This window comes from Epinephelus fuscoguttatus, linkage group LG11, assembly GCF_011397635.1.
Source record: "Epinephelus fuscoguttatus linkage group LG11, E.fuscoguttatus.final_Chr_v1".
Classification (NCBI taxonomy): domain Eukaryota; kingdom Metazoa; phylum Chordata; class Actinopteri; order Perciformes; family Serranidae; genus Epinephelus; species Epinephelus fuscoguttatus.
In genome coordinates, this window is record NC_064762.1 from 25,690,004 (window position 1) to 25,711,164 (window position 21,161).

At 40.7% G+C, this 21,161-nt stretch overlaps 1 protein-coding gene across 1 annotated transcript in view; it reads left to right on the forward strand.

Annotated features, from left to right (window-relative positions):
* Positions 1-15,515: 15,515 nt before the first annotated feature.
* nudt14 (nudix (nucleoside diphosphate linked moiety X)-type motif 14) overlaps positions 15,516-21,161 on the forward strand; it is a 34,635-nt gene continuing 28,989 nt past the window's right edge. The window contains exon 1 of the mRNA XM_049590245.1: positions 15,516-15,666. Within this exon, the coding sequence (XP_049446202.1) occupies positions 15,586-15,666 (81 nt within the window). The 5' untranslated portion in view covers positions 15,516-15,585. The remainder of the gene's footprint in view (positions 15,667-21,161) is intronic.

The window sequence follows — 21,161 nt, forward strand, 5'->3', positions numbered from 1 at the left end:
AAGGCACTGGACCCCTAACTGCTCAGGGTGCCTGTCCAAGGCAGCCTCCACTCGCTCTGACATCTCTCCATTTAATGCATGTATACATCCTGTGTGTGTGTATGACAACAGAGCCAACAGGGATTATTAAAGTATTTCTTCTTAAATGCAGTGAGAAATTTAGCAAATAATCAACAATGTGTGAAAATGACTGCAGCTTTTTTACATAGCATACTTTTACATTTAAGCACTGCTTGTGCTTGGTAAGAAATATGAGAACAGCTGAGACGTCAAACATCATCTGGTACTTTAATTATCTACCCATTAATGTATCCATCTCAAAGGAGTTTCTGTTCATCACTCCAAATCCTGTACCCAAAACACAAGACTAAGAAAACGCTTTTTAGCTCATGTGGCACTGCAACATCAACACAGATCAGCTGAAATTTTACCTTTCTCATTTACACAGTCATTTAAAGCTTCACCTGCAGATGAGACATCAGAATCCACACTCAGTGTCAAATGCTGTACTGAGGTTAGCCTTTAGAGGGCGGTATGAGCCTGTAAAATACATGATGTACTCCAGTGCTCACTTTGGTTTGTGACCTCTTAAAACAAAGCAGTGTGTCTACTTCTATGTCCCCTTTGTCACAGTAAATGTTCTCAGTGTGGATTTGACCTGTGAGCACTGGAACCTGGGTTTCTTTCCTGCTCAGATTGTTTCATTTGAAGGATTTCTGAGGCCTGAAATACCCAGCATTTTTGTAGGAAAAAAATAGAGGTAAAACTAAAGAAAAAAGCTGATTTTATGCAACAACAATATAGTTTTTCTTTTCTGATATGGTCTCTGAGATTCATCTTGGGAGCATTTTAGAATACCAATCATGACGAGAGGTAGACAACTTGAAACAGATTAAGTTAGACGTGGCGCTTGGTGCATTTTTCTAAAGATGTCCTACATTTTAAGGCTAGTGGATGGCCTTGTAATCCTTCAGCAATGGCCAGAGAGCAGCTGCAGCTCGGCATCAAACAAAGAAAACTCATCTGTGTAGCCTCTCTGTCTTTTGTTGAACCAAGATAAACCTGATGTTTGTATTTAGCTGCAGATCTTGCTGCTGTTCAAAGCCCCGTTGGCAACAGCCCAAACATGACTGACATGGACAGTGTCCAGAGGTCATTCGAAAGGTCACACAGCCAGAGACAAGCCTCTGAGAGGGCGGGCGGCGAGGGGGGTAGCGACTGTCCACTCCTGAAGCCCCGACGTCAAAGGTCAAAGTGGACTTTCCAAACCGTCACCCTCGAATGAGCCGTCAGGGGACATGAGTTCCTCCGTCCCTCCCCCAGAAATAACGGCTGCTGTCAAACCAGATAGAGGACACACAGGGTGTCCAGGCGGGGGTTAAGTTTGGCCGAAGCGGCATTTGGGTCTCCTGACCTCAGCCTCGGGGTCAACTCAATTTCATTTCAATCGATCCACTGAGGGATTTTCATTATTTACAAATGTGAAACTGAATCATTCATTAGATCATAACAATACAGATAGGTATTTATAGGTTTTTATATCTCAGTGGAGCAAATTTAAAGCCATCGTCTCATTTTCAGCTTGTCAATGAATTTCTATGACATTCATCTTCGTAAATAGCGTGGTAATTTGTGGATGAGTCATTGTCTTTGCCATTTTTCCTTTTTCCATTTCCTTTTTGTGTCAAGTAAGTGTGACAAAAATTAAAAGCCAATTAACAGCCAATTATCAATAGAAAATACTGACATATTGAACAGACAAGAGGTTGAATGCTGTAAAATGACCGAATCAGTGTGTAATTTCCTCTTGACATTAAATGCATCATCACACACAAGAGGTGCAGTGACACACCTTTCTGAATGACAAATGTAAGTTTATTGGGATTTAGATGAAATTAGATGGCAACGCTCCAAATGTGTAATTCTGTAAAGTGGAACATTTGGCCCCGAGCTACCTGGTTCAAATCTATTTATCCACAGATCCAGGAGCAGTATTTCACCCCAGTAACCTCATCAGTGTCTTCCTCTGACATCAGCAAGGAAGGACAGGTGCTGGGATTGGTTTTGGCGGATGCTTCAAGCAAGGACATAGGTTTGGTTTCAACACTAGGGGGAACACGTGAAACGGGGGGGGGGGGGGTTGGGGGTCACCTGTGTTCTGGTATATTTTTTATTATGCATATGCACTCATGTCATATAGTAACCCAGTGTTTCCCGTACACCGACTTATCTAACTTTATTTCAGTGTAGAGTTGCACACCATGCATTCAATCAGCCCCTTCTTGCCCTGCTTTTTCTCTATCAGACCACACACTAGACAAGAATTAGCTAGCCACATCAGGGTCCCTCTACCTCACTCTCCCCAAAGCACCAGGTGTCACAGAAGGCTGGTGGCCAGCGGCAGCACTTGGTCTAACCTATGTAATGGCAGCAACAGAAAGTTGGCTAATGAGGTGGGAAGTTGTGGCTGTTCGGTCCCCCGGAGCTGGTTTTTGTGCTAGCTGGATTCCGATTGCTGTGGCTGCTTACTGTGGGTCCATCTCCAGAGCTGCAGCACACACTTCTCCAGGCAAGGTGGTCTATTGTGAGGTGGATGAGTGCGGCGGCTTGTGTGAGTGTATGTTTTGATTGCTATTTCACCAAGTGAAGCCGCGCTCCTGTTTTGGTGTATGCATTACAGTGTAAATTAAGGCTTTCTGTTGTAGCATATACTGTGATTCAGGGCCCTTGTTAACACATAAACTTGAAGCCGTAGCCATGAGTCCATGGTTCCTGTTAGCAGAAGGTTAAACTATTAGCAACATTTTCTCTCCATCTCTGAAACGCTTTGCTGATATTTGACACGTTTTGTGTCATTTATGGTCTGCCTTCCTTTTTTGGGTTGCTCTGCAGTGTAGGCCGTTTTTGCTAATGCTGGAATAGGAACTGTCTCTGCAGGATTCTCCGCCATTGAATCGGGCTTGCACTGAAGGGATGTGCACACATATCTGCTTTTGTAGAATGGCCAATAGGAACGCCTTCTATCTGAAATGATCTGATTGGCCAAGTTTCCCACCAGTTATATTTTCTAAAGCCATAAAACAGAGTCAAGAAGAGGTGTTATTATGGGATTTTGGCCCATCCATCCATCCATCCATCCATCCATCCATCCATCCGTAACCACTCTGGTTACTCTGTAACCACTTATTCTATTCAGGGTCATGGGGGGCTGGAGTCCCAGCTGAAATTGGGCGAGAGGCGGGTACATCCTGGAAAGGTCTCCAGACTATCACAGGGCTGACACATAGAGACAGACAAGCTTCAGGACATAGTAGCAGTTCTGACAAAAGTCATCTTGGTGTGTATGAAAATAAGACTTTTTGCCCAATGAAGCCAAAATGAATCTGCCTGTCCCACCTTAAAGAAGATCAGGGTTTAACAGAGAGCTCATTTGCAGTGAACCATCAGCCGTTACTGTAACTGTAACCACAGACTGCCAACATCTCCAGTCTGCGGTAATTTGCCTCCATTGTCCCTCCCTTCCTCTGGCCTTGGTGGCCATGTTTGTTCATAGAACAACTCAGCCGTGTCTTATCATAATTATCTCACAGTGCTGCTGCGAGTCCAGCTGCGACAACTTCTCGCATACAGTTAGACAAAAATACAGGCAGTGCAGTTTAAACAAAGTGTTGGGTTTTACAGGAGGTCCAGAGGAAAGAAAACACAATGGATTTATTCTTGAGGCATTACTGTACATTCATAACACATAATACTTTCACTAAGAGCCTGAGAATGAGAATGAAACTGAATGGTACACTGGAGTTAAGGAAATGCTGTATGGAGGCCTACTGTTTATTCTAATGAGCCGCGCGCTACATAAGATAGAAATAGTTCACAAAATGTGATCCTACTAGATTAATACTGTTGATTTTGATTAAAAAGAAAGTATTTCTTTTACAGATTTATTGACATTATCAAGCTGTTATTAATTGTGATCCAACAGGCCAATCAGTGTTGCGTAATAGGAGAAACCAGTGTCATCCTGTTAAGCCTAAATGCCACATGTTGATATACTGTCTGATGTCAAAAACATTGAGGATACATCTTTAAGTAATCATCTAAATAGGTATCAGGTCTAGAGAAGCACAGACGTGGAGCAGCCCAGTCGCCGGAATAAAATGTTGGCACTGTACATTTCTGCAAAACACAGACACGTTACATTTGCACATTTCATACGTGTCATATTAACATCTCTAAAGTGACGTATTTCAGATTACATATATATGTACTGAGTTTGATGATGTGACACCTTGCAGCAAAACGGGAACTGTAAGCCAAAACATGTTTCCCTAACCCTAACCCTAACCGTTTTTTGTGCCTAAACCTAACCACACCTTACAAATTTAACAAATGAAATTTACATATGGAACATATCTGTGGTCTGCAGAAATGTACAATGCCAGTATTTATTCTGGCAATTGCGTTGGCTGGAGACAATAATAAATTAGCACCATGTGCATTTCCAAAAGCCTGTAAGACTCTTCAGATTGTTTAAAGTCTAATACAATGGCAGAGAATCCTTCAGAAAAGTTGCTGTTCCAGTATCACTGCAAAGCACCCCCCCAAAAAGAAGACGGACTGAAAGAGAGTCTAACAAAAATAGAAATAAAACATGAGTGCATATTGGCAAAGCATTTCAGAGATGGATAGAAAATGTTGCAAATCATTTTAGCCCTCTAAGTTTGTGTTTTTGTAGCCAACGTTAGCTACAGCCTTGAATCACAGTGTGTCCCCACCTCACTCCCCACCACTGCAGACCACATCGTTGGTAGGAGAGCGAGCAGCAGCTGATGGACCCCAACTCAGCAGCCACAGAAACCTCACTTCAGCCAGCAAAAGGCCCAACTCCAGAGGACCAATCAACGTCAAGAAACTTTCTGTGGCTGCCATGACATGGGTCAGTCCCAGCACTGACACTGGCCACCATCCAATTGTGATACCTAGCGCTGAGGAGTTGACGCTGGCTATATTTGAGCCGTTACAGCCACTGATCAAAGGTCCATCTGCTGAGCTGCTGTCTGCTCTTTTCCTGGTGAGAAAGTACACAGTGGCGGGGAGCGAGGCGGAGAGTGAGGCGGAGCAACAGTTGTTTTGGCGAGCTAGCTAATTCTTGTCAGATTTGTGGTCTGATAAATAGAGAGAGAGAGAGAGAGAGAGAGAGAGAGAGCAAGAAAAGGAGGGACTGAGCAAATGAGTTGCGTACAGCTCTACAATGAAGCAAGATTAAATAAATAAGTGCTTGAGGGGTTTAGGACAACTCTAATATTACTTTGTGCCGTTGCATTACTATATGTTTAACACTTTACTCGTGACAAAAAGTATGCTGTACTTTAATCTGTATGATAACCCCCCAAACTGCTTGAATGTTTGTGTCTCCACACAGTTGACCTGTTCACCACTCCCTCCCCTCACAACCACCCTGCCCTACCGTAAGCCCTCTGTAGGTTACCTTGTCAGGGGGCATTAGAGGGCATCTTAATTGGTCCTCCCCGGCAGTTAATTAGCTCTGATGGCATGTGCTGCCATAGTGATGCGAATGACAGGGAGACAGCCATATCCCACCCCTCACCCCAATCATCAACACACACACACACACACACACACACACACACACACACACACACACACACACAAATAAAGGCTATGTGACCCAAGGAGTTGCCACATTCTCTGGTCATTCTTGGGAAAAGACAATAGAGGTCTGCCTCGTTAAAATAGGCTCCCTCTCTGCAGGGGGACGCAGCAGCTGTGCCACAGTGTCAAGCTTTAATGGTCCCACAAACCATCCAGTCCAGAGGTTCTCTTTTAAACTTTTGTTAGGACATATTACGACTCACTAGCAGGGAAATACAAAAGGGAGTAATAATTTAAATGTTCACTTAATCCTTGTGCTGCTGTATATATATAGAGAGAGAATGTCACACAGCATTCAAAATTCTTGTTCAATTCAATGTTAAAATGTGGTTAAAATTATGTCAGTTGTTGTTTCAACATTAAACCAACATTGAAACAACATTTAATTCCAAAGGTTGTAAAAAGGGCTAACAAAATTCTTATAAATCAACACTGACATTCCAGAAAGATTCAATGTTGATTAAAGGTTAGGAAACAACATTGAAACAACACTGTGAAATCAACGTTGATTCATCTGTCAAAATCAAACATAAATCAACAGTGATTTAACCATGGTGTATGACATTGATTCAACAGTGAATAAACATTAGAATGCCAGCTGGGTAAAATAAAAAGAGCTGTGCAGCGTTTGAAACATGAGGATGGAATATTAACCAAAGAATGTGCAAATGTTCATAGTATAAAGTAAAAAGAATATGTACAATTTAATAAAGTTTTTAGATAATAATCCAAAAACTGTGCGTTAATGTAATGTATTAAATCAGATGTGATGTGTCTTTCAACCTGATCATCAGAAAAAAATGTTGACATTGAAAGTTTCTGCAAACCAGGCCTACGTTACACTTTGAGGTTGTCATGTAGTGGATATGTTTTACTTTATGTTTCAACATTGCTGTGGTTAACATGTGGTTGGGTTTAGGAAAAGATCAGGTTTTGGCTTAATGTACTCAGTTTTGGGAGCACAATTCAGGCCAACACATTCTCACTCCGACCTCATCACTTTTTGACATTTTGGTCATGGACTTTCTGCGTCCTCATACGACACCCAAGGTACCCTGAGTGCATTGGTTCTTGGACACAAACACCGCTCTCTTGGGTTAAAAGTCAATGTTTGTTGGACCCATTCATCACCTCTCTTGTCTGCCCAACTTGGACTTTCCCTGCCTTAACTTTTTACTTTGTCTCGCCACATTTACCTGAGGATGCCTTTTTCCATTGGTTTCTGATGCCACAAGTCACTGCCCAAGCGTAGGATTTCAACGATTTCGGAGACTGGAATCTCCAGGCAGGAAAACAATGTCTTTTCATGGCGCCATGCTGAAAATCCAGTGACCAGTCCCTAAAAAACACCCATGTTTGGAAGCTAAAAAGCCGTAGAAAACAGAGCAACTCAATTTAAAGCCTGTGGTTATGTTGGTTGTTGGTTTCAAACAGTGGTTTACAGCTTGGCAGGTGGAGTCAGTTTAAATATTACATCACTTATTGACTGTTATATGATGTATTATCTTGTGTTTGTGGGTGAAAAAATTGGGGTTTTTTCAGACATTAACTCAAGATGTGCAAGTTGTCACTTATTCTCTTCATATAACTTCTCTGTCTAAAACCTACAAGTATCTGCCATATTATGAATAATGGTATTTCATTTAATTATGATTATATCATTGGGCTTTGAGGGCTTCAAACATAAATTAATTTTAAAGAACTTGCTTTGTGCCCCCTGGTGCATCAATAAAACGTTTTAGACTGAGTCCAAACTATTCTCTGCCACAATAACTTCACTTAACTTCAGCTGAATTCCATTTCAGGTCTATTTGTATCCATGGAAGACAAACAAATACCAGGAACCCCAGCGAACAGAAAGTATTGTGGGCGAGTCGGCCATTCTCTGGTAGAATAATGATGACAAAACAGGAATCGTGACCTTGTTCGGGGGAACGTATCCTGGGGCACGACAGCAACATGGGAACAGAACAATAATAGCTTTTCCTAAAAATATAAGGGCCTGTCAGAGGAGGGTTTCCATTACAATGGCCTTCAGAGATGCATCATGCAGAGCAGAAAGAGGAGGGGATTTCACTTATTTGAAGCCTTACCTGGAAGAAAAGTACTGATGAAGTTCACTGCCCAGGCACATGCCACACACCTGATCATGTTCTTTAACTGTATTTCATGCAGCTCTGTCTTTTGCAACGATCAAAAATTGCAATTATCAAAATTGCTAATAAACATTTTAATGAAGATAAAGGTGATATCTACAGCACTGTGATGTAGAACTGCAGACAATATCTGTAGAGCTATATTAAATCTTTTGGAGCAAGTCTTCCTGAGTAAACTGAAAGTTAACTGAAATTCGTTCAGGTTTCTTAGCAACAGGCAGGTCATGAAAATCTAGTCAAAAACATTTTTGCTTTCAAGTCAGTTCTTTAAAGAGTCAAGTCTCAGTTACGTAAATTCACAATAACGCAGGTCCAAGTCAAGTCCACATTTTTGTGCCTTGCATTTATCAACATTTTTGGGCCTTTTGGGGGCAGTTTTTTTTTTTCAATAGCCGACAAAAAAATCTAAACTTGTATATATGTAAGATAATGACTGTAGGCTATTAAAACAGTACTTGAATCTTGTAGGCCAGAAATGATATTCAACAACATCATGATACAGAAATATGTAGAAATACAGGCTGTAGAGTTTAATCAAAACGCACTGTATAATTATAAAGGTTGCGCAGTGTAATGCCAAATATAAAGGTTAGAAAAGTATCTGAAAAACAACTAAAGACGATCTTCTGATGTAACTAACAGGCCTACTGGATTTATTTTTTCATAGCTCGGTCCTTTTTTTACAAGCATCTCTGTATGTGAATGTCTGCAGCCTGTATGTTATACAGAAATTTTATTTTGTACACTCACAAAACAATCATGTGATTTATATCTCATTATCTGCAGGGCCAGATGAGCAGACAGAATATGACAGCAGTTGCAATGACTGTAATTGTTGCCTGAATATTTCCACGGCAACAAGTAAAAACAGTCTCGAGGGCTGTCTATCAGCGGCTTGTGGTCTCTGCCCTTGTAGATTTTCCGTGATGACTGCACATGGTTCTCAGTGTAGAAGTGGTTGAATTGCATTTAGCAGCTAACGGGCCTGACTCAATAAACAGTGCTAACAACGACAACAGTGCTAACAGAGCTAATGGTGTTAGCCGGGGGGAAACCAAAGGGTGGGCGCTACACTAACGCAACCGTGCAGTCCAGATATCAGTGCAGAGTGGCAGTGATGAGCTAGCTAGCTGGTGTGATACACATGCAGGGTCTCAGATGCACTAACATGCACGCAGGGCCGGACCTGCTACCACAACAATGAAAAGAGAAGCTTGGATTACAACACGCACACAGAGGGACTTCATTCTCTGCTCCGGACGCCACCACTCTCTATCTTTACATAGCAAATAGTTGTCTGCTGTTATAATAGTTAGGATTTTTTGGAGGCAGTCGTCCAACATGGAGGCTAGCAGCTTCTTTTTCCCATTGGAAATCACTGTCTGACATTAAGCTAAAACAGTGAAAATATTCTGAACATAGCGTACACTTAAACTGATATTGGTCTTTTTAGACCTTATTTAGGTGGCTAAATACATTTTGTTGCTGACCCCTCTCCAGCAGTAGATTGCTTAGCTTCTGTGTCAGACTCCAGCCTGCTTCTCCAAAGTGGGGGCATGCGGACAGGTCCATGTCATTGGTATTTTGGGTCTTTTAAAAGTCGTATTAAAACATATATCTTTAACGTGTCACAATGTGACCACCTGCCTGGTCAGATTATGTGGAGCCTGATGACCCAGGTCAAGTCACCATCATGTCTTACTGTCGTCATCATGCGTCCTCCATCAACTCCTCACACACCTCAGCTACACCGCAGAGATGTCTGTGCTACGTTATCGGGCGCCCTTTTGACACAAGGCGCTATTTTGAAATCCAAACTCACATGGAAGGATACAGGAGCGTCTCCTGGACAAGACAAGTGGCGGCTGAACGTCCAGACTGCTGGACGGGTGGATACCGGCCATTTTGACCCACACCCTGAGCCCGCTAACAGAGGTACAGCAGCCACCTTGGCTAAGTGCATTCCCCAAGCCACTGGCCCAAATCCCTGCTTGACCCTGGCTGATAAACTATGCTATGGATAGACCACTGGAGAGTTTACCTTTAAAATAAGGATTTCCACAACAACAAATGGTTCTCTGGGCTACTATGATCTATGCTGGCATTATTATTAGTATTTCTTATCAGTCAATGCCTTTTTTCAGATTATTCAAAGTGTTTAGAGAGCTGACGAAGATAAATATTGCAGATCTAAAAGTCAAAAGTATTACATTTAAGAACTTCAATAATAAGTTGCTGATGTAAAGGGAGTATACAGTATGTGACTGATTGTTTACCAACAAGTTTAAAAGTATTAAACTGTGGTAAAATTGCTGTAAAAACAAAAGAACAGAAATGAAAGTGAGATTAGATCACAAGCTTTAAAAATGAGACAGTAAAACTAAAAAGAAAAGACAGAGCAGGACAGACAGGAAGTGAAGGTTTGGGAGCTTCAGGAGGCTCCAGGTTCGGCGTTGAGCTAAGCCCAGGGTTGTCTGGCCTGCGTCACCCGCCTGAAGTCTGTAATTGGTTGTGACTGCGAGGACCCTGCACCCCAGTGTTCGTGGAAGGATGGGATTAACACGTTATGGGCGCCTCAGGACCCGGTTGAGGAGCTGATAAGAGTTTTGGAGGCCTTATTGAGGGTGATGTTCAAATGAGGCCCACGAGAGGAGTCAGTGTCAGTAAAGTCCATCAAGTAGAAAAGAAATACAGAAGGTTTTACATTTCTTCTGGTGATTATTGTGAGATGACAGACGTTCAGACACATTTCTGAGGTCACAAAGAAGTGACCCATACAGAGACTGTTTTAATACAATAAAAAACAAACGTCATCCACCAGAAACAAATAATTGTCTTATTTTGGCCAGGTACTTAGTGCAGTGGTTCCCAGCTGGTCTGGCGACAAGATCCAGTTTGCTCTTTAGTCATTAGTTCAAGGTCCATACAGTTAACACACTCAGCGTCATACTTGCGTTTGGCCATGTCATTGAGCTAGTTGGCTGTCTCTGTCAAGTAGCTGCCCATTAGTCACTCACTCTACAGCAGGAAACAGCTCTGTGCTGGAAATCCGCGGTACTTAAAAATAAAGAAAGTTTTTTTCTTTTACAAACTAGACACATTTACAAGTCACTTGTGGTCCATTCAGTATAGACCTGCAACCCAGTTTCGGACCATGACCCACCAGTTGGGAACCACTGTATCCATTCAGCCCTGTAAAGTGTGATATACTCGCAGTGATGGAAAGTAGCTGGGTTTTATTTTTTTAAAAATGATATCAATACTAATACCAGTGATACTGGTGATACCGATACCAATAGAGTACTTTGCTCAATACCTTTTTTCTTCTTCTTCATTTGGTGCCCATCATGAGAAGCATTCAGTACTGTGATGCCACCGGACACCACAGATGTGTAGTATAGCCATACTTTCAAACATTTTCATGGCATCTCGGCACACTGAACTGCCACACCTGTCAAACCCAACAACGCTTGACTTCACTACAGCTTATGGGTTGCTGATTACATTTTACATTAAATCAAAGAATGTTTTAGGTGATAAACCTTTAAGGTATAAACACTGTGTACGCACAAAATGAGGCCTGAAAGAAGTGTATGCCACTTGCCACGCGGTGATTGTGATGTATAAAAACAGACTTGATGGGAGAAACTTTGACCCATGCTTACCAACATTTTGGAGACGGGACATTAGCAACGCAGATGGTGAAGCCTGATTGTAGGAATTGTTAAATATTTTTAGGCAAACACCATTTTTGGCTTTTGTTCATACGTACAGTTCTAGTAATGATCCTATGCATGGTTCTATAAATGAGACCCCTGTTTCCACTTTAACTCAAGTGCAATTTTGAGGTACTTATACTTTTATGCTGCCTTACATGCGATGTCTTATAGTTGTTAGCAGTTCCACGAAAGACTCATTTTCCCTCTAAACTTGTCAGATGGTTAACATTTCACAAAATCAAAGACAAAAGTCAACAAAAATGAATACAAATGTGTGTATTAGAACTTGATTAACTTCTTTCTACTCCCATTAATCATCTCACTGCCCCTCAGATTCATCTTGTGACCCTTTGAAGTGGCCTGAACTGCTGGACTAATCCTCTTGGGGAACCTATCCCAGATGGGAACCACTGCACTAAGTAACAGACCAAAATAAGACAATTATTCATTTATGGTGGATGATGTTTGTTTTTTTTACTGTATTATTAGTCTGTACGGGTCACTTCTTTGTGACCTCAGAAATGTGTCCGAACTTCTGTCATCTTAAAATAATCACCAGAGGAAATGTAAAACCTTCTGTATTTCTGTACTTTCTGTAACTTTCAGGGGTACACCCTGGACAGGTCACCAGACTATCACAGGGCTGACACATAGAGACAGACAACCATTCACACTCACATTCACACCTACAGACAATTAAGGGTCACCAATTAACCTGCATGTCTTTGGACTGTGTGAGGAAGCCGAAGTACCTAGAGAGAACCCACACTGACACAGGGAGAACATGCAAACTCCAAGAACCCTCTTGCTGTGAGGTGACAATGCTAACCACAGCATCATCGCGCTGCTTGTATATAAAGTAGTTCAAAGTAATTAAGTCACTTTGTTTTCAGGGTAGCAGGGAAGAAGTTTAGATTTGTCACGTGAAAGTTGCAAAATCCTGGATCTGATGGACCACAGATAGTCACATGCAAATGAATGAACAGCCAGTAAAGCAATGTTGTAAATACATGTTGCCAATTTGACCAAAAATGGCAGTATTTACAGATTACAACCCAAAAAAAAGTGTGGTCATCAAGGGTTTTTGTCAACAAAAAAACCCCACAGACTTCACAAACCCATAACCCTAACTGGTGACAAATACGTGTTTTAACAATGGGGAATATTTACGTATACCTATTTGTTTTTACATCTCTATGCCTTCATCTCATTTCATCTCCTCATTCTTTTGCCATAGTTTCTTTGTGTCCAACAAACCACAGCAGGTTGACTCTTGTGCGTTGCCTCAACTCAGCAGTCCTCTGTCGTCTTATCGCGCCCAACAGCTTGGCTGGATCGGGCAATAAAAATTGGACGTGCCCAGAGGAGAGACGCCGGTTCCTCTTTTGGGTCCGCACATTGTTTCGTCTAGGCCTGTATTTATTTAGATGTAAATCAGCTCAGCAAAAGTGTTACGTCCTGTCCTTGTGTAGTGGGCGGTGGACTGGGGCTCATTTGTTGGAGGAAGTCAGCCCCATCGAGATTGGAGCTGTGCAGATTGTTTTCCATTATAAGGCTGTTATTGATGTGAGTGGGTGACATCATGCAGCCTCACCCTTCAAGGCAGGGTTGGTGAGAAAGAGCTCCCACACCCATCTCTGATTCATTGCTCAGCACAGTGTGGATGCTGGACCTCTCGTCATTTTTGATATGAAGCTGTATTGGGCATTTAAAGGTGAACTCCAAACTCAAATCACTGGATCAGAACATGCGGTCAATCCCAAATCTATTGATAAAATATTTGATTGAGATGTTAAAGAATAGAGCAATATTTTGGGGAATTACTTAAGATACAGCCAGTAGCCTGTTAGCTCAGCTTAGCATAGTAACTGGGGCTGAACAACTGTCTTGGCTCAGTCAAAATGTAACAAAATCCCCAGACCAGCACCTTTAAAGCTCATTAATTCAATCTGTGCAAAAATCAAAGTTTAAATATGACACATTGTGGTTTTACAGACGTTTATGTTCTGTGCTATTGTTTGGCCAGGGACAGTAACTTCCCAGTCTTCACTGGTTGCCAGGCAACATGTCACGGCCAGGAAATAGTCTGGCACACAACCCACTGTAAAACAGCAACTCTTTATCTACTCTTCATATTTAATATTTAACATATAAATGTGAAGAGAAGAATTAATCTTTTTTGTTCTAAATCTCAGCAAGGAAATAAGTAAGCAGATTTCCCAAAATGCCAAATTATTCCTTCGATGTTTTCTGAACCTGCCGAAGTTTCAAGGGGGAAAGTGTATAGGTGACCTTGACAATATTTGTTTCATAAAAAAAAATCTTAATAAGAAGCTTTTTCTGATGCTTTCAAATACATCTTATAGTCCTGAATGTGCTGAAGAAGACCAGCTAAAAGCTCCAGAAAAAGCTAATAAATTGCCCTTGAGTTTTCTTCCCATTAGTAATATTTGTTAAGCAGTACAGTAAGCAGTAAATTAGCATATTTTAGTTATGATCTGTGAGTTGAGAAACACACAATGCAGATTTTCATCTGTACAGAAGGCTTTCACTATGCATAATATGTGGAAATACAGTTTAAATGGTCAAAAAAATGCACACAGGTCCTGTTACAGGAAATCTGTGATTGGTGATATGGAGATATATAAATAAAACTTCACTTCATGGTGTGCAAGAACACTACAGTGATGCAAGTCTACTTATCAAGGCTTCAGTCTTATTCAAAAAAAGACATTTGTACTTTTTTTATCTTGACTTACTGAATCTTACTGTGTTTATTTTTATTTCATGAATCTTATTTTAGATCTGGCTGAAGGAATTAGGTCATGTTTTACATTTAGAGAAAATTAGCTTCACCCTGTCAAACAGAGAGGGACTCTTTAAGAAAATCTGGCAACCGGTCATTAGTTAGATTGAGGAATTAAAGTGAATGGGTAATAGTTTAACAGGTTAACTGTACCATGGTGTCATATGTCAATACACTGTAACCTGTGGGATAACTTATGTGTAATCTTTTTTTGTCTTACCACCAGTGCTCCATTTAGTTTTGTTTCTTCTTTTGCTTTTTGTATGTTTCTTTACTGTATTACACTGTTTTGCAAAAACCAATAAACAGACGTAAAAAAGGTGTAATTTTATTTTTAATGTTTATTTTTCTTTAATTTTGTGGGAACAAGTTATTATCATCCCACACAAGTTCTCTGGGGGCTTTGTAGAACTTATTTATAGATTTTTTAAATATTCATATAATTTGTTAATAAAGCACTTTGAGGGGTATTTTATGTCTGAATGATTCCATATAAATAAATTTTGTTGTTGTTTTACCATTATTTATGTAAAAAAATATATAGCTATGAAGGGATTAATTAGTTGAATTAAATTCTCTAAATAAGATTAAAAGGAGTAAAAAAAAAAAAAAACGATTTAATGGAAATGCTTTTTCTGTGGGGGGTATTTTTGATTTAATTTTGATAAATTATTTGTTGAAAAAAATTGTGGCGAACATGTGTCATGCGATTTATTTCACAATACCAGCCTTTTCCCTTTATTTTCCAAACTATATTCAACACATGGAGTATGGACATTCTATATTTTCATTGTAAAAGTTGTAGTAAATATATTTCATAATATAAAAATAATGTAAAATTAAACAATACATAAATAAAATGCAGGGAAAAGGAAGAAAACATAACGAAAATAAAGACCTTCAGGGTGTGTTGAACAGATGACAGGGACAGCTTGACTGTACTAATTCTTATCTCAAAGGATTTTATTTTTTAATTATTTAAATATGTAACATATAAACAATACTTAGACTCTTAATCTGTTCTCTTGTTCCATAAAATGCTTCAGACAGTTTCCATACAATAAAATGAACAGTCCTTATTTTCTGATATTGCTCCTTTCACCTCTCCTGCCATCCTCACAGTTCACCCTCATGTCCTCTCCCGGCTTCCGTAGACATTCCTTCACTGTCAGTTAGTGTGCGGTGACAGACAACCATCGGTGAGCCGACAATCCAGCTCTGAGTGTAAACTATGGAAGAGATTAACAACATTGAAGTCACTCCGTGCACAGAGTCCGACTACCTGAAGCCGCTCAGGGTGCACTACAACCAGGTGAGTTATTTCCGTCTCATAACGGTTGATAGAGGATGCTGGATGCTGTAGGCTAGCCCAACCCCCCATTCATTTTGCAGCTAGCATGCTAGCATAACATGAAGGCTAAACTGACCTTAAACACAGACGTTGACAGCAACAATTGACGTTACTTTAACCACAACGACTAGACAACTGTATTCAATAAATTTTCACGTCTAACATTTCCCTCTGTGTGTGACATTAACCGTAAACCCGACACAGCTAAGAGGCAGACACAAGCTAGCATACTGACGGTATCCTTTTAAACTGAGCATCACGTAAACGTTAGCACATGCTTTACATTAGTATGAGGAGCTGGTGTTAACACGGTTCAGCAGTGTTACACACAAGGAAACGTGTTTTCTGTCTGGATAGCAGGTCAGGTGAGACGTGTTGATCCCAACTGTCAAATTGGCTCCTGTGTGAATGCAGCCTGTGTGCTGTCAGTGTCTGTGGGTCAGAGGTCTCCACAGCTCAGAGTTATATGGAAGTAAATTGCCAGTTTATATATGGTGCATTGTTGAGACGTGCCTGTTCAAATCTGATGGGATTTTTTTAGAGCTAAGACTATTCTAAATCTCAGTTTCACCACACTACAGTGAAATTACAGGTCCAGGATACAGCATGAAACACAGCAGGGACATACAGTATGCATTCAGCTCATTGCAGCTGCAACCCTTTACATTAATGTCAAAGTATTTAAAGGTGATGGTCTCTTGCCCTACTGTACGTACCAAACCTGCTTACTGCAACCTTTTTTATTTTAGTCACTTATTGCCAAGTTCTATGTGTCTTCCCACACCATCACAGGCCACTGATGAAAGTGTGAAAGGGCGCATTTGCATAAATATATTTTTATCAAATATGCAACAAAACAGATTCCTTAAGTCATGGTATCAGATACGACTGGTCACTATCATGATATGAGACTAGATATTGTCTTAGATTTTGGATATTGTAATGTCGTGATTTGATTTTCTAAACTTGCCAGACTGTTCTAGCTGTGCTATTATTTGCCTTTACCCTCTTAGCCATTATATCCACATTACTGATGATTAATTGTCCAAAATCTCATTGTGTAAGTATGTGAAAGCACCAGTAATCAACCCCACACTGTAGTAGCAATATCGATATTGGGGTATGTGATCAAAAATATCGGCATATTTGATGTTCTCCATATCTCCCAGCGCTAGGTAGAATGGCCAAGGGTAGATAGGTGGAAATAGTTAGAACTAGGAGTGAGCAATAAGGATGTTTACCCTATACAGCATTTTTTTTGGCATTGAATGTGACCATAAATGTCGGTCTTGCATTTCGGATACTACGCCTTCAAACCCAAAGACATTTTTTCCTGAATGAAGCCTTGAACTACTACCTATTGCCTTGTGAAATGGTGGCTTGTAAGTCTAATTTGGCAAGACTTGTTGATTTCTTTAAGATTGTATTTTTCAGAGATGCTGATTGGCGCTGAAACTAGAGATGCACCGATCCAGCTTTTTCAGTTTCGATACCGATCCCGTTGCTGTGGCTTTGAGTATCAGCCGATACCCGATACCGATCCGATACCATGGTTGACCTAAAAAGCTTTATACCTTTACATGTAGAACAGAAAAGACCAGAGGCATCAGGCATTGATGACTACACAGTTCTTTCCTAAGATAAAATGAAACAAGATGAAACAGATTAATGCAATGATGAACTATTTATTTTTGACAAAATAAACAGTGTGCAGCAGCAGTTGAAATAGTGTGACATACCTCCACACAGCAGATTCTCTCCTTCGCTCCATGACGTATGACGTAGCTCGCATTGCAAAAGATTTAAAGGGAAAGGATCGCCTCAGGTATAGGTTGCATTTTCCGATACCTGATCCATCTATTTTGATGATATCGGGTCCGATATTCGATCCAGATATTGGATTGGCGCATCCCTAGCTGAAACTGAGCATAATAAGCGATAATAATAATTATAATAAGCCAGAGTAAATATGGTTTCTTTGTCATTTTTATTTTAAAATGTAGTGTTTTTGCTATAGGTTAAATCCTGTTCTTCATGGTGACCGATTTTTTTAATGCTCACAGAAATCTCTGGCCTCATGTTACCGTGCATAAATATGATTCCAATGAGGTAAAAAGGTTTTAATTTGCGGAGAAGAGAGCACTGGTATCTGAATCTATAGCGGGAGAGAAACGTTTTGGATCAGTGCATCCCTAGTAGTATTTTTCTTCATGTATATTTAAGGTGTTTTGTATTGGTGGATATTGAAACTGTATGTGTTGTATGTTCATAGACGCATCTGGCATGTATATGTAGGTTTTATGTGGATGTTGGTAGGATTCACTTTTTGTACTTGGACATATTGACAAATGTATATTGTCTTGCAGTACGTAATTATATCGGTCAATTAGAAATCAATCACTTTCTAACGTTAGACATCTTCTTTTATATGCTATCATAGTGATTGTTGTATAGATTCAGTTTCCTGTGGACCTGCTTAAGCACATTCACACCAGCATATAGGCCTACTGTGTAGTTGCTAACCATCCATCCATCCATCCATCCATCCATCCATCCATCCATATATCCATATCTATTCCATCCATTTTTAGCTGCCTATCAAGGTCATGGTGGCAAATGGGGCGGGCAAAGTGGATCGTCTGCGACTGAAATCTCGTTAACTGTACATTTTTATCACATGAGATCAAAAGCTGTCAAATTTCATGTCAGCTGCCTCCGTGGTTTTCAGTAAGTGCTCAGTATTGTTAACCGCACACTGGAAATCGAAAGGCATGAGATAGTGAGCCTGACGCATGACTCCAAATCATTCTTACTATGCTTTATTTATCAATGTTTTTCTAGATAGGTGCATCATTACGAAAATATTTTGTTTTTTTTATTGAGTCCTGTTAAAAGAAAAGTGTGATGACTGTGTGTCCTGATGGTCTCCAGCAAAGTGAGAAATGTTTCCTCACCCAAACATAGGCTGCAGTCCAGGACGAATTTATTTTTAGGTTTCAAAATATTTGTGCTGTTTTTCTGTTCCTGGGTTATAGACTTGGCTTCTGTTGTGTAAAATAAGGGTAGTGACAGTGGTGCAGAGGATGTATGATGGTAAAACTCACTCTTCAAACACATTACATACCCTGTAGATGATAGGAAGGGGCTATTTAACATAGTCTGACTGATGAGGTGCAGCTCATGTCATTAGTACAGGCAAGATAAAAGCTATTTTGTTCACTGTGGGCAGGGTGACAGTGCTCAGCGTTCAGATGAAAAGTGCTTTTTAAACATAAAGAAACTGCCACTATCAGTGATTTGAAGGAGATCTTTTGTAGTTTTGCTTTTTAATCAGAAATCTCAAGTACCAGGACACTCATGTCGAGGGGAGCTCAGCGAGGAGGGTTTTTTCTCCACATTTGGGGTTTACACCTGTGACAGCAGAGGAGGAGGAGGGGGGGGTTAAGCTTGTCAAGAGAATGGCGGAACGGCTAAGACAGCAGATGGACAACAAAAGAGATGATGGGTGGACTCCCTCTCCGTCCTGTCCTCCCTTTCATCCTCGTCATCTCTCCTGTGCGGCTCAGGAGGGGCTGCTCAGGGACTCCCCACAAAGGCCTCTCAGTCACACTGAGGGAGCATCTCTACCCCAAAGCTTTTATGTTCATCTGTACATCTGCAGCTTAGCCACTGGACACTAACTGAAACCTGTTCTCACACCCACACACACACACACACACACACACACACACACAGAAACACACTCTTAAAGTAGATAATGTCATGCGTGAGAGGCTCTCTTCATCATTAGTGTTTACTGGTGTTTTGTCTCGTCTCCCTGGCCTCCCTCTACAAAGCAGGTGATTGTCCCTCGTTGACTCTGGGAAACCCCTCTTATCTCTGTCGCCTCGTGCTTACGTTGAATCACGGGTTGCTACTCGGAGCCGGATAATTACCTCCCATTTATTCATTATAATGATTTGAATTATTCATCTGGAATTATTTATCTTGTATAGCTTACAGCCAGTGACCCCGGCACTCCTTCAATGAACATGAGATCCATTATAATCTTAAAACACACATCTTCTCACATGAATAGTTATTTATGGGCTCAAGCCTGAATCATAGCAGTAAAATGAGCCTAATGAGTGTGAGGGTGTCTGTGGGTGGCGAGACGATTGTCTGCATGCTTAAAAACTTTGATTCAAGGCAGAGAGATAATTCAGTATGATAATTTATTACCTGTGAGTGGAGATATTACAAAATGAATTACTGAAGTTCTTGTTTAACCCAGTGAACATTTTTGTCTGAAGTAATGAATAACAGTGGAATTCACACCATAAAACACCCTACGCTTCCCTGCTGCCATAAAAATGTAATTTATCTGAACTGAAGTTGAATAGTTGGTTCAAAGTTGTCACATAAGTAAAGTTAACTGAACTAGAGAAAACAAGTTTGAATCGACAGCTGTATTGTTACACTAACCTTCATCATGGTTCATATTGTTTTTAATTATGATGAGAAGAAACAACCATGACTTAGCTTAAAGGGACAGTTCACCCCCGAATCAAAAATACATATTTTTCCTTTCACTTTTAGTGCTATTTATCAATCTAGATTGTTTTGATGTGAGTTGCTGAGTTGTGAAGATATCGGCCATAGAGATTTCTCCTTTCTCTCACATATAATGGAACAAGATGTCACTCGGCTTGTGGTGCTCAAAGCACCAAACATATATATTTAAAAAAAACTCTTAACAGAAATCGTGACCTGGTTACTCAAGATAATCCACAGACCTTGTTGTGAGCAGTTTCATGTAGGAACTAGGGCATTAACAGAAAAGTCGATTTGTCGACGTGTCGACATCAGTGGCACAAGTCGACACTCCCCGGGAGGAGTCGACAAGTTGTGTGTGTTTTCCCTCTCTCTCTGTGTGTGTGCTTGTGTACGGAATGCAATCACTGCCTATGATTGGCTTACGCTGATACTTTATCCTTGACTTAACCGATAGTCATAGTCACTTCATAAAAAGGGTGGTAATGTTACTTGGCGGTGCGTAGAGGGGAAATTAACACAAGACCACAACAAGACAAGAGACATGGCTGCAGAGAACGAAGAAGGTGATAGGCCTGAGAAAATGCCTGAAGGCCCGAACATACTCAGGCAGAACGTACGTGGAACAGACTCTGCGGAGGTCAGCGCGGACTCAAAGCGGACGTCCGCAAGCCCTGTGCGCGCAAAGCTCAGATTTTACAACCGTGCTGACATTGCTCCGCGCACCAGTGACTGCTCGGCATATATTTTTCACATCATGGGGATTTTTCACAGACATTTTTACAGAAAACTACAACGCGGAAGTGCGCTCGACTATGAAAGCCCGAATGACTGCGGACATTCCTCGCGGAGTTCGCACCGCTAATAGTACACCTGAGTATGTTCGGGCCTTTAGACTTTATTGACAGATAAGTCGACCTGAA